Source organism: Pantherophis guttatus, chromosome 8, assembly GCF_059756535.1.
Source record: "Pantherophis guttatus breed Tessera chromosome 8, ASM5975653v1, whole genome shotgun sequence".
Taxonomy (NCBI): domain Eukaryota; kingdom Metazoa; phylum Chordata; class Lepidosauria; order Squamata; family Colubridae; genus Pantherophis; species Pantherophis guttatus.
In genome coordinates, this window is record NC_142070.1 from 50259366 (window position 1) to 50274890 (window position 15525).

At 40.7% G+C, this 15525-nt stretch overlaps 1 protein-coding gene across 1 annotated transcript; it reads right to left on the reverse strand.

Annotated features, from left to right (window-relative positions):
* Window positions 1–2647: 2647 nt before the first annotated feature.
* On the reverse strand, window positions 2648–14110 carry SAP30 (Sin3A associated protein 30). The gene is made up of 4 exons (XM_034401493.3): window positions 11331–14110; window positions 8425–8547; window positions 6951–7049; window positions 2648–4610 (listed from the first exon to the last, which is right to left on the reverse strand). The coding sequence occupies exons 1-4, from the start codon at window positions 11667–11669 to the stop codon at window positions 4488–4490; spliced, it is 684 nt and encodes a 227-aa protein (XP_034257384.1). The 5' UTR covers window positions 11670–14110; the 3' UTR covers window positions 2648–4487.
* Between the last annotated feature and the right edge of the window lie 1415 nt (window positions 14111–15525).

Below are 15525 nucleotides of genomic sequence, written 5' to 3' on the forward strand. Positions count from 1 at the left end.
AAGAATACACTATTTCTACGTGTATATAGGAAAGCTCTGAAGGAAGCCTGCAACAACAATCCTTAATTCTTATCTTTGGAATGCCCTCACGAAACATCTTAGAATCCTTGATATTTCAAGATTATTTCTCTGTTCAACAGGATTTCAAAAATTATTGCCATCAAAAAACCTTCCTTCTTATAAAACTGCTAATCTGACAAATTCTAACAGTAGTTTGACAGGTGAAGACATTCATGCAAAGCAGCTTTTGATCACTGTATCTTTTTAGCTGCTAAAATGTTTTTATTGAATTTATTTTTAGGTCAAGTAGGAATATAATATGCAGTCTGCTTAGCTTTTTAGCATGGAGTAGGAAGGCTACTATATACAGCTGTCTTGTTAAAAACATGCTGTTGGGGAAATCATATGCATGCTTATGTAAAATAAGTACCACTGGGTTCAGTAGGATCCACTGCCAGAATTAGCTTTCCTTAGGCTGGCTCTTCCAAATGTGATCAAGCCAGGAATTTAAAACAAAACAAACCCATAGTTGTGGGCCCTCCTAATTTACATGGTACCAGGCTGAAAGCGTCTTTTATTGCTTTTTATATTTTTACATTTATAAAAATGTAAATAAAGTCCACTGTCCCCTGCTAAGTAAGTATTTTTATAGTATTGTTCTATTTTTTGTCTAGGATCATTCTGAGAGTAAACAGAAAGTTTCCTATGGATGTCTGCGTATGTTTTACATATCCCACTGATGCTTAACTAAGGCAGATTATACCAAATAGCAACACTGCAGAATAATTTAATATAAAGAAATTATGCCAAAGCTAAAGACATGGTTTAATAAAGTGTGGTTGTCGTAACATGGAACCAGGATCTGTGAAATTTGGATTCAAGGTTTAAGTTGAGTTTGAAGATCAGTAACTCTTTAGCAAATTTTTATATGACTGTTGAAGAAATGAGGGGGTGACCCATCATGAGGTCCCCAGGTTCTAAATTCAATAATTAAACATATTACTCAAGTTTTGTATAATCCAATCTCTTAGCTTTTGCACCATTTGTTTCAAGAGCCTTGGTAGTACAGTGGTTTAATGCACCCTGTTATTAACACAGCTGCCTGCAATTTCTGCAGGTTCGAATCTTACCAGGCTCAAGGTTGACTCAGCCTTCCATCCTTTCTAAGGTAGGTTAAATGAGGACCCAGTTTGTGGGGGCAATAAGCTGACTTTGTATAAATATACAAAAGTATGAAGGCTATTGCTTAACACATTGTAAGCCGCCCTGAGTCTCCGGAGAAGGGCGGCATATAAATCAAATTAAAAAAAAAAAAAAAGTGTTTACTCCTAAGAATATACAGAGAATCCTGTAAAAACATCAGTATCAATTTTAATACCTAAGTGGAATTAGTGGAAATAAATTATAATTATAAATATTGAATTTCAGGTTAAAAATGTAGTATATTGAGAACAAACTGTATTGAACAAAGGGACATAAACATGAATAGGACTGTATGGCCTAAAAATAAATTCTTGTTTAATATTACAGTTTCAATATTAATCTGTTAACTTGTCAAACGTGATATTATAATAATACAAATATAATTCCTCAGCACTCCTCACTCACTGGCTCCATCTTACTACATACGTTGGAAGAGCTAAAGGTAAAGCAATTCAAGACTGGGAGACAATGTGCAGTGAGATACCATGTTTCCCTAAAAATAAGACCCAGTCCTATATTTTTTGGTGGCTCCAAAAGAAGCAATGGGGTTTATTTTTATTTTGAAACACAATTTCAGGGTGATCAGCATGGCTGGGTGTGTCCCCCCCTCGGCGCGCACACAAGATGGCAAGTGCATGGGAACCGACGGTATCTGGCAGCAGCAACAACCCAATCTCTTACTTGGCAGACTCTGGGGCTGTGCAGCCTGTGCAGAGCAGATGAGGCGATTCCCTGTTCAGGCAGCAGAAAGGCAGAGGTGAGGGGGGGTGGGGAGAGGCAATTTGGGTGCGCTGCACGGACTGCGGGAAAGCCAAATCAATGGGCCAAGCAGGCCGTTGGCTGCAGGAGGCTTGTCTTCACGTGGCAGCAGATGGAGGCGAGGCATGGGGTGAAAGGCAGGCAATCCCAACATGCTGTGTTGACTGCAGGCAAGCCAAGAGACACCGGCCCACTGACTCTTGGCTTTCCCACAGCCCGTGTGGTGCTTCCAGATCACCTGCCTTCCCCCCGTGCCTCTGCCTCCATCTGCAGTGGTGCCGCTGCACAGAGCCTCTGGCCTGACTATTGGCTTTCATATGGCTCACACGGCGCATCCGGATTGCCTGCCTCCCCCCACCTGTGCTTCTGCCTCCGTCTGCTCCTTGGACAGGGAATCAACTCCTGTGCTGGCCATGCCCACTCCTTCACTGGGGCTTATTTTTGGGGTAGGGCTTATATTAGGCACATAGTTAAAAAACCCCAGACTAGGGCTTATTTTCGGGGTAGATCCTATTTTGGGGGAAACACGGTAGACGGGATTGTGAGGAATAGAGATTTAAACTTAGCAGGAAGATCTGATAGGGCATCATTGGGTGAACAAAGTATTTTTCACATCTGGCCATGGTCTATCAAGCTGTACTTCTGCTATATCCTGACTCTTTACCAACATTTGGGTCAAGTAGACTTTGTTTAATTATTTTATTTCTTTGCCATATAACATTTATATTTTATTTATTTGGATTTAAAAAAAAAAAATGTATTTTGCTTTTGTTTTTCGTTTTCAGCCCAGATAACATCATGTGAGTTGAGTGGCCTTACAACATGCATGTCATAAAGCAAATATCTGCAATTAATTCCCAAAACACACATCTTGTCACAGCTCTGATGAACATTCCTGAAATATATTGCCCTGCAATGTTTGGCAATGTGGAAGCCAACTGGCAAACTGTTGCGGCAATCACTTGTTTATTTCTGATTGTCTATTCTTTGCTTAGCACAGAAATTTTGGGCTCAATTGTGGTCAAACGTCGAGGACTCTATTTCTTTGTATGCTACTGAAGAAAATAAATCAGTTATACAAGGTGTAGCAGTTAGGACAGCAATTCAAGACATTCCCAATAAAATTATAGTTTAGTTTCTGACCACAAAATCAAATGGTTTGTTATTGTAGATTGTAATATAATAGGTAAGTAGAGACTTCCAGCACATTATGTGAAAAGTAAAGGTGCTGACATGTTCGAAGAAATACCAAGCATGATTATGCTTCTTGGTACTTCCTCAAAAACGCTGCATAGCAGCCACATGATTTCAAGAAAATATGTATGTCTTGAGATATAATGCGATGCTTAACAATGCCAGTTCCTCCTTAGTTAAAAACTATTCTTTTTCTGAATCTTTACAGACACTGGGCAAGGCCAGAAAACAAATGCAGCATCATATCCAGGCTCAGATTCAGAATGCATTATCATGCATCTCAAAAACACCTTTTTTGCTTTCTATCGGGAATGCTACATACCCTAATAATGAGCTTATTTAAAATAAAAAAGAAATGTTGGTTCCTTAATGCCACAAATAAGCCTTAAGTCTCAATAATGTCATCTAAATCATGATTTAGAATAGGCATGGCACAGAGGGCAAATCATGCTTGGAGTTTTCAAACAAGTCTACCTCCCTTTTAAATGCATACAGACTTTACAGACAATAAAAGAAATTTAAGATGAAAAAACAAGGACTGTCTTTATCATTACTTTTATCATACAACGTAAAGGACAAATGGTGCAAACAAGGGCATCTGAGGTTACTCAGATCTGAGATCAACTATTCAAAATCATACAAAGACATCAAGAAATGTTATAGCTAAATATACTTATCCTTGCTCAACCACTTTCATTATAAAATCTGTATGCATTTAAAAAGCATGAACAACATTAAAATGGATGAAGTGTGTTTTGAAAAACAAAAGTAGTTCTAGTGTTTAGTTCAAAGTTTTTCCTTTCCAAGGTGATAATCCTCTGCAACTGCAATGCAGATGCAACGATCAATGAATTCAGACATCATACAAAGCTACTTAGCATAAAACAGTTTGCAAATCAACGTTTCCCAGGCTTTTACACAAACAGGTACTAATTTAGTCAAACGACAAATCTCTAGAAGTGTAAAGTGTGTGGCCTTACATAATCTTTAAATTTTGCTTAGAAAGTATTAAGGATTTAAAAAAATATACCTGAGAAAATATAAGAGCTCTGATGCATAAAGGCCTTAAAATATTCTTTGGACATAATTCTGATTTCCATAAATGAAATGGAGCTTTAATATTAAAGCTTACACAAATGTCAGATATTATTCCGCTGTAGGCACAGGGACATCAACAGTATTTATTTAAAATACGTTCATCATGGAAACCTAATTTATGAGAATAGTATTTTCCCAAGAAAAATAACATCAGAATACTCTGAATACTAATACAAAAAAAGCTCAGCACATCCAAACCAGTCTTTAGGTCTGTAAGTCTTAAGTTTGTTTATTTAGTGAACACTGCTATCCATTTTTAGATCAGATTTGTTCTTGTCATTCTTCACTGAATAGATGAAATAGGTTAAGGTATCCTTTTCATTCACTGGAATAGTCCGAAAATGACATCCAATTATCTAGAGAGGAAAAAAAAAGTGTTTGTCTATATATTGGAAAAAAAATATTGGACAAGGGTCTCAGAAGTAAGCCAAGTAATAATAATTTATTAAAATGTTAAGGAATTCATGCAAGAATGGAAGCATTAAGATACCAGTCTTCTTGAAAAGTACTTTAAAATAATAACATAATTATCATGCTTTGATTAAGGAATAATAAAAAACTAATATACCGATTACACCATCATGTATCTTAAATGAAATGGTGCAATATATTAAAGACTAATTTATCAAAGTAATCTGTAAAAATAAGTTTAATACATTACCAAATATGGACTCATTTCTCGATAATATTTTGGAATACTTGAGAATTCAACTACTTATAAAAGCCATCTTTTTTAATTTGTAAAAAACTTTTCTTAGTTTGATATAGTTAAGGATCTAATATTAATTTTTTTGTATCCCGCCTTTATTATGTACTATTCTTTTACACAAATTATAAAAAGCATACACTGAAATACCAAGGGTCCATACTGGGACAATTATGCATCATCACCTTGATAAGGTAGCCAAAATTTTAATTTATGCCTATAAGACAAGAATTGCTAAACAGAATGAAGAACTCGATAAGTTTTCTAAATTTTCAAAATATCCTCAAGATACACAAAAAGTAAGCTTGATTCAATCAAATGTTCTTGATCAGTAACCCCCAACCTTTTGGGCACCAGGGACCAGTTCTATGGAGAGAGATTTTTCTGCAGAACAGAGGGTGTGTGGTTTCGTGTGCTGCCTGTATCCTGCAGATGGGCCTTCGCATGTTTGCAAGGACCAGTTTTGGCATGCTGAGGACTGGTGCTGGTTCATGGACAGGGACTTGTGGACCCCGTTCTTGATGAAAACCAGAAGTACTGTTTCATATTATATCTGTGCTGTTTGAATATAATTTATCATTTCCCTTTAAGAGACACAGTGATTTAATGACATTGGAGATGATCTCCACCCCAGTGGTTTGAGTTCTAGCACTGCATGTCGGGGTAAACTCCTGTCACTCACCTCAGCTAACCCGCTAACAGTTTGAAAGCACGTCCTATGCGAGTAGATAAAAGAGTACCACTCAGTGGGGAAATGAGCTGGTGCTTCATGCAGGCAGTCAGATTCCTACCCCCTGAACCTTCCTTGTTGCGGTGCCCCGTTGGTGAGGCAGTTCTAGGAGGGAGAGGGCCTGCTGCAGGAAGAGCTACTTGCCCTTTTTTCTGGTATGAAGCCAGCTTTCCCTCTTGTGGTGTGCTTGAGAAGTGAGTGAGCATTTCCTAAAATAGAGCTGGTACCTTGACAGCCAAACTACTACTTTACTGTAATAGCATTATGGTCTCCTGGCTAATCTAACACCACCATATGCTAATAATAATAACAACAATAACAAGTAGTAGTTTCCTTCATAATATCCCTTGATAAATTTGGTGATATAGCCTATTCTAATACTTATACTTAGCCTATTAAAATATTTTAATAACTCTATTTCTTCCAATTCTCTATATGTATTCATTCATTCATTTTACATAGCTACCCATCTCTCCATTATGATCTAGGTAGATAAAAGCATAAAAATATTTTAAAAACCCAAACAAATTGGCAATATACACATAAGCAAGCCAGATCAATTCTGTTTCATTTCTCCTTAATTCAGTTTTAAGACATCTGAAAATGGATAGCTAATTCAATACTCTCCAAATGTAGGTGAACAATACCTGCAGGTTTTTTTTTGCCAAATATCTTTTCTGATAATTTCCAGGCCTAGATTGCTTTTCCATTGTTTCTACTGTTCTACTTTTTCATTGTTGTAACATTATAAGCCAACATTTATCAATGAGTTTTCTACCATGTCCTCAAGTTGTTTTTCTAGGAGTTAAATCCACTTCAGATTCTAGCCATGTTTATTTCTGAAAAGTTATAATTGCTTGCTTCCATGCTTTTCATTTTTGCAGTTATACCAGTAAATGAAGACATCATGTTTTCAACTTAGAATTTACCTCTGCAAATTCTTAATAATCTACATAGTATTTTATTCATATCCAACATAAGTCAAAGCAATAGACTCTTCTTCCACCCAAACCTGGCCAAGTAAACTTATTAAGTGATCAGATGTTTTCCCTAATCTTGTTTGAAAACTATATAGACCTCAACATGAAGGAATAGCAAAGATTTGCAGAAATAGAACTTGGAGGGAGATAAAAGCAATCATTGGGACCAAAAGAAGCCCTCAGAATTAAAACATTTAAAATCTACAGTACAATTCAGAAAAACTATGTATTATGGCACATTTAATTTTTTGTACTCAAAAGAAAAAATAGTTCCACTTACTTCAACAAGTTGTGCTTTATTAAGTCCGGGTCTGGTCTGTAATTTGAAGTGCCTTTTGTATCTTCTTAGTGTGTTTACTTGCAGCTGAAACAGATCAACCTAAAAAGGAAGAAACATGGTTCTTTAACCTGACAGTTAATTGTCAACCTGTTTTATCTTGCACATATTGTGTGAAATTTTGAACAATGTTGTCTTCGTTTTGTAATCTATAGCAGGATGGTCCACTGGAACTCTTTGGTTAAGGATGGTATATGTTTTACACCAATGAAAGGTCTCAATTTCAATCTCCAGAAACTGTTTTAAAATATCTCAAGTTAGGGACACTGGAGGGTAGTGCCACAAACCCACAAAGCTACTATTAGAGTAGGCTAAAAAATAATGAGTTTCACGTGGTAAAGATAATAATAATAATAATAATAATAATAATAATAATAATAATAATAATAATAATAATAATTTTATTTCTATACCGCCCTTCTCCCGAAGGACTCAGGGCGGTGTACAGCCTATTTAAAAACACAGACAAAACAATAATACAAAATTTAAAATAATTAAATAAGTGGCTCAAATTTAAAACCCCAATAAATTTAAATACCCCAATTTAAAACTATTGTGTTGATAGTCCGGCCTGGCGGAACAACAGGGTCTTCAATGCGCAGCGAAACACCCGGAGGTCGGAGATCTTATGAATTTCTGGGGGCAGTTCGTTCCACAGGGCTGGGGCTCCCACAGAGAAGGCCCTCCCCCTGGGCGTCCCCAGCCGACATAATTTGGCTGATGGCACCCTGAGGAGACCCTCTCTGTGGGAACGAACTGGTCGGTGGGAGGCTATTGGTGGCAGAAGACTTCTCGGAGGTACCCGGGTCCTATGCCATGGAGCGCTTTAAAGGTGGTAACCAACACCTTGAATCGCACCCGGAAGACCACCGGGAGCCAGTGCAGCTGCACGCAGGAGGGAGCTCACATGGGCATAACGGGTTGCGCTCATAACCACCCGCACGGCCGCATTCTGGACCAGTTGGAGCCTCTGAGTGCTCTTCAAGGGGAGTCCCATGTAAAGTTAACTCTCTCATTCTAGTAATGAGTTTAAAGTACAACAAAACATATGCTGACCAAAACCTAAAATAATCACCATTCTTTATCATATAAACTGAGATGGATAAATGATGTTCCAGATGTTATTGAAATATAGCTCTATACATTTCAAAGTCATAATTAATGTTTTAGTGACATTTCTTACCTAAAATCATTTATTCTTAGAAGTAAACCTTACAGGTTGGAGTTATTTGACATAGACTGTCTGGAATCAGAATAAAGCAAAAATTGGAATGGATATAAATCTAATAAAAAACGAATATTTAGCACTAAATGAGATGCAACAAATACTAAGCCACCAAGTGTTTGAACAAAGTATTGCTTTCATATCACATATGAATTATGCAGAGACTAATTCTCAGAAAAAATATGAATCTACCTCTGGAGTGTCGATGTCTTGCACTGGTGAATCACCATCATCGTCACTGCCTTTTCTCTTTCTTCTGTTTCTGACACTCTGAATTAAGTTTTTGTGGAAATCACAAATATAAAGATGTCTTGCCTGAAAGTTTAAAGAGATAGTTTAATATGCATCTCTGTAACATTTTCTGTAGTCATAATTCATATGCAAATGATTTTATTAATATATAGTAAGCAAAGCAATGATATTAATCACTAACCCATCTGATTGTAGTAGTTGATGTAAGAGGAAATTTGGTATCTTAGTTACTGCAGTACATCATGATTTAGTAAATGTTTTTTAACCTTAACTTAATCCTGACTTCAGGAGGAAGAGAAATGTATATTTACCCATTGTACATAAATGGTGAGAAGGTGGAGAGGGTTAGTAGTTTTAAATTTCTGGGCATTTGTGTCTCGAAGGACCTCTCATGGACTATGAATGTTAACATGCTTGCGAAGAAAGCACAGAAGAGGCTGTACGTCCTGAGAATGCTCAGGAAGATGAATCTAACTCAGCATCTACTTCTGTCTTACTATTTAGTAAAGAACTAAAGAGTTTGGCAATAGATGCAATAAAGTACAGGATATTTTATTGGCACTCACAACTATAGGGATCAATAGGATATTTACTAAAAGAATATTGAAGAGCCTCAAAGCCCACAAGGTTACAAGTTATATATTCTCTGAAATAATACAAAGGATTTACAAAAACTGAATGAACGATAACACGATTTTATACAGGAATATAGAATCTGATAACGGGGTGGACCTCACAAGACCCATACGCTTAAGTTTTGCTCTTCTAAGGAAGCTCCCGATCTTTCTACTGATATTAGCATCTTATAAATTAGACAGTCCTTTAATTTTTGACTTCCTTCCTACCATGGAAAAGACAATAAGTTAGTTTTTGTTTTTGTTATCTACTTCCATCCAATAGTCATCAGACAATTCCAGTTTGCCTCATTTCATATACATTTCAGGATCATATGTACAGATAGAATATTATTTATCCCCTACATTCCTCAATTTTCTTTTCCCTCCTTTGGTGGACAGTACTGTGGATGGAGACCAGAATGACAACAGACAGACTATCCTGGAGTCTTACATTTGACATCAGGAATTACAAACCATACAACAAGTTCCATAACAAGACAGACCACACATTATCCATACATATATAAACATTCTATCAGAAAGAAGAAAAATCCAAAAAACAAATATTCGTTATCCACTAGGTATTATATGACAGTAATTTATGTTCTAGGACCTGGGTTTTACTTACTTCTTCCAGTGTGTGTGATTGTGAATCAACGCAATGTTAGTTTGCATATGGGTATGATGATTAATCCAAAGCAACATGAAAAATGCACTAATTTTCATACTGCACATCCAGTACGGTATAAAAAACTAGAATGGATAAAAATTACACATCTAACTATATTTATTTGTTTTACAGAACCTAATAATGCTTCCTGTCAAGGAAGTATCTAGCAGTGTACAATAAAGTAACAATTCTAAATCCATTTGCTAATCCATTTGCTAAGGACAGAGTATCTCGCTGAATTCTAATTTTTTAGTAAAAATAAATATTCTAGTTGTGCTATTAATCCACTAAGGATCACACTGGAAAAGTTTATTATTATCTTTGTTTTGGTTTAGGAATAAGTGCTTGGCAAGCAGTAAGATCACACACACATCCTCCCCCCCCTCCAAATGTGAATCTTCGTGCGATTTCTCAAATTAATCATTGCATACACTGCCAACATTTAACAAGACTCTTTAATTCCATCAATACCGATAACGAGACATATCCCAGACTTGTTCTTTCCGGTGAAAAAATCACAAGTATCCGCTCTACATTTGGGAGGTAGACCTGACAGACGTTTACTGTCTGGATTACGTGCTTCGAGTTTAGGAATGTCTCGCACTAAAGGGGTTTTTCTCATTCTTTTGTTTAGCAATGTATGCAGAAGCGACGAATACCGTATATTTTGGGGCATTTTGTATTTTAAAAAGAAAGGTTTTCTAAGAGCTTGATGGCTGCCAAGAGGAAGACGACAGAGTGGCAAAATGGGACGTGCAACGCTGCAGCACGAGGCGGAGGAGTCAAGTACTGTCCTCTCCAGGGGGAAACAAATTCAGTGCTTCATGTAATACATATGCACACCAACGATCGCTACGAACAATATTTGCAATTTCTTGCCCAGAGTCCTTCACAAGACTTTATGCTAATTCCCACCACCATGTTCAAGGGGGAAAGAACGAGATGAAGACAGACAAAAGCATAAAAGAGCAACAAGAGAAGCTACTTCCAACCGCTCACAAAGGCCAGTAGCTGAGGCTGCTCGACTTTTGCAGCGTCAGCCCACAGCCAACTAAACAGCAAGAGCAAAGAAAAACAGAAACAAAAAGGTCTGTAACACCTAACCCTTCAAAGATCTGCAAGGAAGAAGAGAAAAATCAGATAAATCGCCACTGTCAAGTCTTTTCCAGGTCTAAAGCCTTCTCCATGCAAATAAATGTTTAATACATACTCCTAATATAGACAAGACACAGGTCGCCACAAAAAGCTGGAATGGGCTGTAAGAAAAGGGCAAATTTCCCTCATTCAATAAAGCTGTTTTTCCAGACAGAGAAAACCAGCCAAAACCATGCTAAAATGAAAGGAACTAGAAACCAACACAACCAGACCACAGAACCTTTGGCTTATCCGGAAAAGCATCTTTCCCACTCATTCCCCGTGGTCGGTTCGCTTTTGTCTTCTTTCCCGTAACCACCACTGCTGAGGTTATATGGGGCTGGCCATGTCGGCTTTTAAAAGGGTCAAGGGATAATCCCAAGTCAACCAAAGCCAGGAGCTCCCCGCAGATTTAAGGCACTTACACTTTTGTCCAGCTCGATCTTCACCTTCTTCTGCGAGATGCTCTTCTGGATCCGCTTGCTGAAGCTAGCGTTGCCCGCAGCTCGGTTACATCTCTCGCCCTCCTCCCGTAAACAGCATAACTGCCCAGCACCGGGTCCTGCAGTCCCAAGGGGACCGGCTGAGCCTGCGGCTGTCGCAGCAGCAGCTGACGAAGTCGCTCCCAGCCCGGCCGTCGGCTGCGGAAGGGGTGGCGGGGGCGGCAGGACTTCCACCGCGGCGGTGGCGTTAGCTACAACGGCCGGGACGGCGGCGGCTTCTCCCCCGCCGCGGGTCACCTCCTCGGGGCCAAAGCCGTTCATCGCCCGCCTGCTTAAGGTGCGGGCTTGCTCCGGGAAGACTAACCCACTGAAGTAAAGTAACTCAACTGGGCGGCGTTCCCGCTATTGACGCTCCCCCCCTCCCTTTCCAGACACCGCCTCCGTCTCCTTTTGTCAGGAGGGGATGGAAGGAAGGCCACTCGGCCTCTTGCGCTCCCCTTCGGGCTCTTGCAGTCCTCTCGCAATGCCAAGGGGCAAAGGCTACGCTGCAATGTGGGAAAGACAAAGTCGGACACGCCCCGAGTCCTGTAGATGAGAGTGGTACAAAATGCCCGTTCCTCTTGCTCCCAAGACTGACACCGAGGGGAGAACGAGAAACGCCACCCTCCCGCCTCCTTTCTCTCCGTGAAAAGCAAAGCCCAGCCTTTCGCCTGAAGCAGCCGCGGCTCCAGAATCTTGCCTCCCCGAAGTAATTAAAATTCCGTCTCCTTCCTTGCTAAAGCTACGGACAGGTCAACTCCGTTTGCTCCTCTCCGCACTCTTTTCAACCTGGTGCAGACTTTTCGGTTGTTTCCAAATTGCAATAGCAACAACCTTCCCCAGTGCTGTTTTTCTCCTCCGCCTTTCCTCATCTTCCCCGGGGCTTCTCGGGAAAAGTAGTTTTCCCGTCTCGCCTTCCATTAAAGGAGCGAGACTACGGACTACAAATCCCAAAATGCACCTCTGGTGTTAAGCAGGACTATTTACAAAGCGATCGAACGCGGCGGCTTAGCGGGTGTTCGCTTGTACGCGCGTGCGCAAATCACTTTACTGGCTGTGGCGAGCAGCCTTCGGAAAGGCGGCGAATGAGGGACCTCTCTTCGTTCCTGTCGTCTCACTAGGCGGAAGCACGAAAACAAGATCTCCTTCGACTTATTACGAATGGCTATGGAAAGGTCTTACGCTGCAATACGCGCAGTACCATGTACTATATCTATCTAACTGACGTTTGTTAGAGGACACCTGGGTAGAAGGGGCGGCGCTTCGTGCAGCCGTTGATGTTTGAAATCTGTACCGACGGTTTCGGGAGGGGGAAAATAGAGCCGTTGCTTTGTCTTTTGCTGCAGTCTGTCTCCTGGAAGCAATAAAGCGCGGCGCTTGCAGTTGCTTTTCTCCATGACTGAGCAGATCTCCAACTTGCTGCATTTTCTAGAAGCGCCTTTAAAAGCGTGACTCTTTCCGCTTGGTGTAGACTTCGCTCAAGACGGTTTTGTGCGAAGTCTTTTCTCGGTTCTAAAGGAGGTAGTCTTGTAGAAAATATTCTAGTAACAGTTGAATTTAGTAGAATATTTCCTCCCTACAGGCAAAATACAAATCATTTGAATAAGAAAATACGGCCATTATTCAACTAAATTAACTTTCAAGGTAGTTCATAAATTTTAATGCTTTTATTAACACTAATTTAAATATAGCGCAGTACATACTTTCTAAAATGTATTTTCTAATAGCTATACTAAAGACATATGAAATAGGTATGTAGAATGCAAAAAAAAAAAAACTTACCAACATCAGACAGCAATAGGGTTGTCTATTCAGTCATGTCTGACTGTTGATTCTGAGGATCAAGTCTTGATCTTGCATTGCTTTGAGTTTTTCTATGCTTTGGCTGATGTCAGCTTTGATGGTGTCCAGACACCATGTTCTGGATTTTTTTTTTTTACCTTCAAGTGTTAATTAATGGGGGAATGCTGATTTAGTTTAACTCTCTGCTGGATTTTAAAGGTTTTTTAATGTTTTTTTTAAAAATTATATTAATAGCTCCCATAAATCACTTCCACTTTTTCCACATGGAAGACGTAAGCTTTGGATAGTGAAAGAGATCTGATTTGATTTACATCTAACGTTCACTACTAAAATGTTGTAATTTATAATCTTTTTTTTTTAAAAAAACCCAGTAGATGTAATTTTTGATGAAAATCTCCTTTTTTGCTGGAAAACCTCAATGTTTTTTGAGGCTAGTCTGCTACGGAGTTTTTCTTGTCTGAGAGGAGTTGTTTATGACCTGCCAAAAAAGTTTCAGCTGTGAAAAGTTTACTGAAGTGCTTTGGACTATATCAAAATACAGTCAAAATGCAAGCAATACATAAAGCTTATTCGGAAAGCTGAACAGAAAGAATATTTTTCAATTGACAAATCCAACTTAAAAATTTGTATAAAAAGCTTGGTAAAGTTTTAAATCAACTCGAAAATAGTAACTAGATGCAAGTAACAACAGTATAAGACTACAGTCTGACTGTCAGGCATAAATGCTCTGCCCCTGCCAGGGATCAGCTATAGCGCAGTAGTGCAGGGGTTAACCCAGACTCCCACCTGGTCAGCTCCTCCCATAGACCCCTCCTTACCTGAATCCCCGCCCACAGGTATAAAAGGTGGGCACACTACTCCATGTTTCAGTTCCTGATGCATTCCAATGATGTGATGAACCTACAAATAAAAGGAGATATATTTTACCTGATGACTCAAGTCTCTTTATTGGGCCTGATCCACCATTCCTTGTAACAAAATGGTAGCAGAGGATGGTTGGTAAGGCCCAAAGATCCCAAGCCACAAGACAAGGACCCATACCTACCTGCACAATGGCGACACCTCCGAAGCAACGGGAAAGCAACCCATCGGACTCGCCAGGGAAGGCAGGAACCTCGACCACCCCCAAAGCCACTGCGACGGAGGAAAGGGGGGAGATCGAAAAAGGAAAAAGGGCCCACCACCACGATCAAGAGGAAGAGAAGCTGCGACTCGACGTCCTACAGCTGCTGAAAGAACGAGCCGGCGACAAGAACCTCCTTGCCGACCTGCGGAGCTTCATAATCGACCGCGAGGTGGCAAGGAGCGAAGAGGGCTCGGACTCCGAACTCGAGGAGCTGGACTCGGTGAGTGGATCGCCCAAAAGGGCACCCCCAACGGCCACCGAGCCCCGAAGCCCCGCTCCAAATTTGAAACGGCGGCCATCTTTGTCCACGTGGTCGGACAAGATGGCCGACCCCCAACCAATCAACATACAGAATTCAAAATGGCCGGCGCGCGAAAAATGCCGGACCATAAACAATGATGAAAGTGACCAGGGAGAGGGAACCGAATCCGACTCCGACCCCTGGTACACCCCCAGCGAGCGACAAGTGGATAGGGCCATGAAGACCCTCGCCGCCGCCTTCGGCCCAGGCCTCAAAATCACCAAAGAAAAGCCGGAGAGGCCAAAACGGAAGGGAAGGCGAGGAGAGGGGCAGCGGAGCACCCACCCGAGAGCCACCGACGCCCGCGATGATTCACCAGCCCACCTTCGCACCCCAGGGACACCGCGCCCCCGATCGCCCAGGCCGCGCACCCCGGACCGCATGGATTGGGGCAGCTACTTACAACCGTCGCCGGATCCTCAGCACCGCCGAGATCTTCATTCCGGAGCTGCAACTGCTGAACGACGCCTTCCGGAGCACACCTGGACCCCCAAGGCCGAGGCCGAGGCCTACCCGACCGGCAGAGGCCTCTACAGCGGAGCCGCGACGAACAGGTCCTTCCTCGGCGACGGCGGAGCTGAAATGGACTTCGCGCATGCGCTCTTCCGCCTAGAGGAAGAAAAAAGAAAAAAAATTACAAAACGGGACTTTTAAACTACCGGCAAGCGTTCCCATGCCCTACTGCTGCTATAGAGACATAAGGAACCATGGACAGCAGCCAGCAGTAAGTAATTTTACTACTAGTGCTGGGAACTTACCTGTTGACTTTCCCAAGTTGAGGATGGATGGGGGCAATATCCTAGAGTGGTCACAGCAGCTCCAGGTGGTGTTTCTGAAAGAAAACATGTCTCATTTTATTAATGACCCCCCTGAGAAACCATGGACTTTAGAGCTGGATTGCATGCACC

Bases quoted from the DNA above. Each gene is read 5' to 3' on its own strand.
- SAP30 (XM_034401493.3), bottom strand. From the start codon at position 11,669: ATGAACGGCTTTGGCCCCGAGGAGGTGACCCGCGGCGGGGGAGAAGCC. The intron at 8,548-11,330 runs GTAAGTGCCTTA...TTAAACTTTCAG, and splicing joins AGATCGAGCTGGACAAAAGT to GCAAGACATCTTTATATTTG. The intron at 7,050-8,424 runs GTAGATTCATAT...CTTCCTTTTTAG, and splicing joins AAGACATCGACACTCCAGAG to GTTGATCTGTTTCAGCTGCA.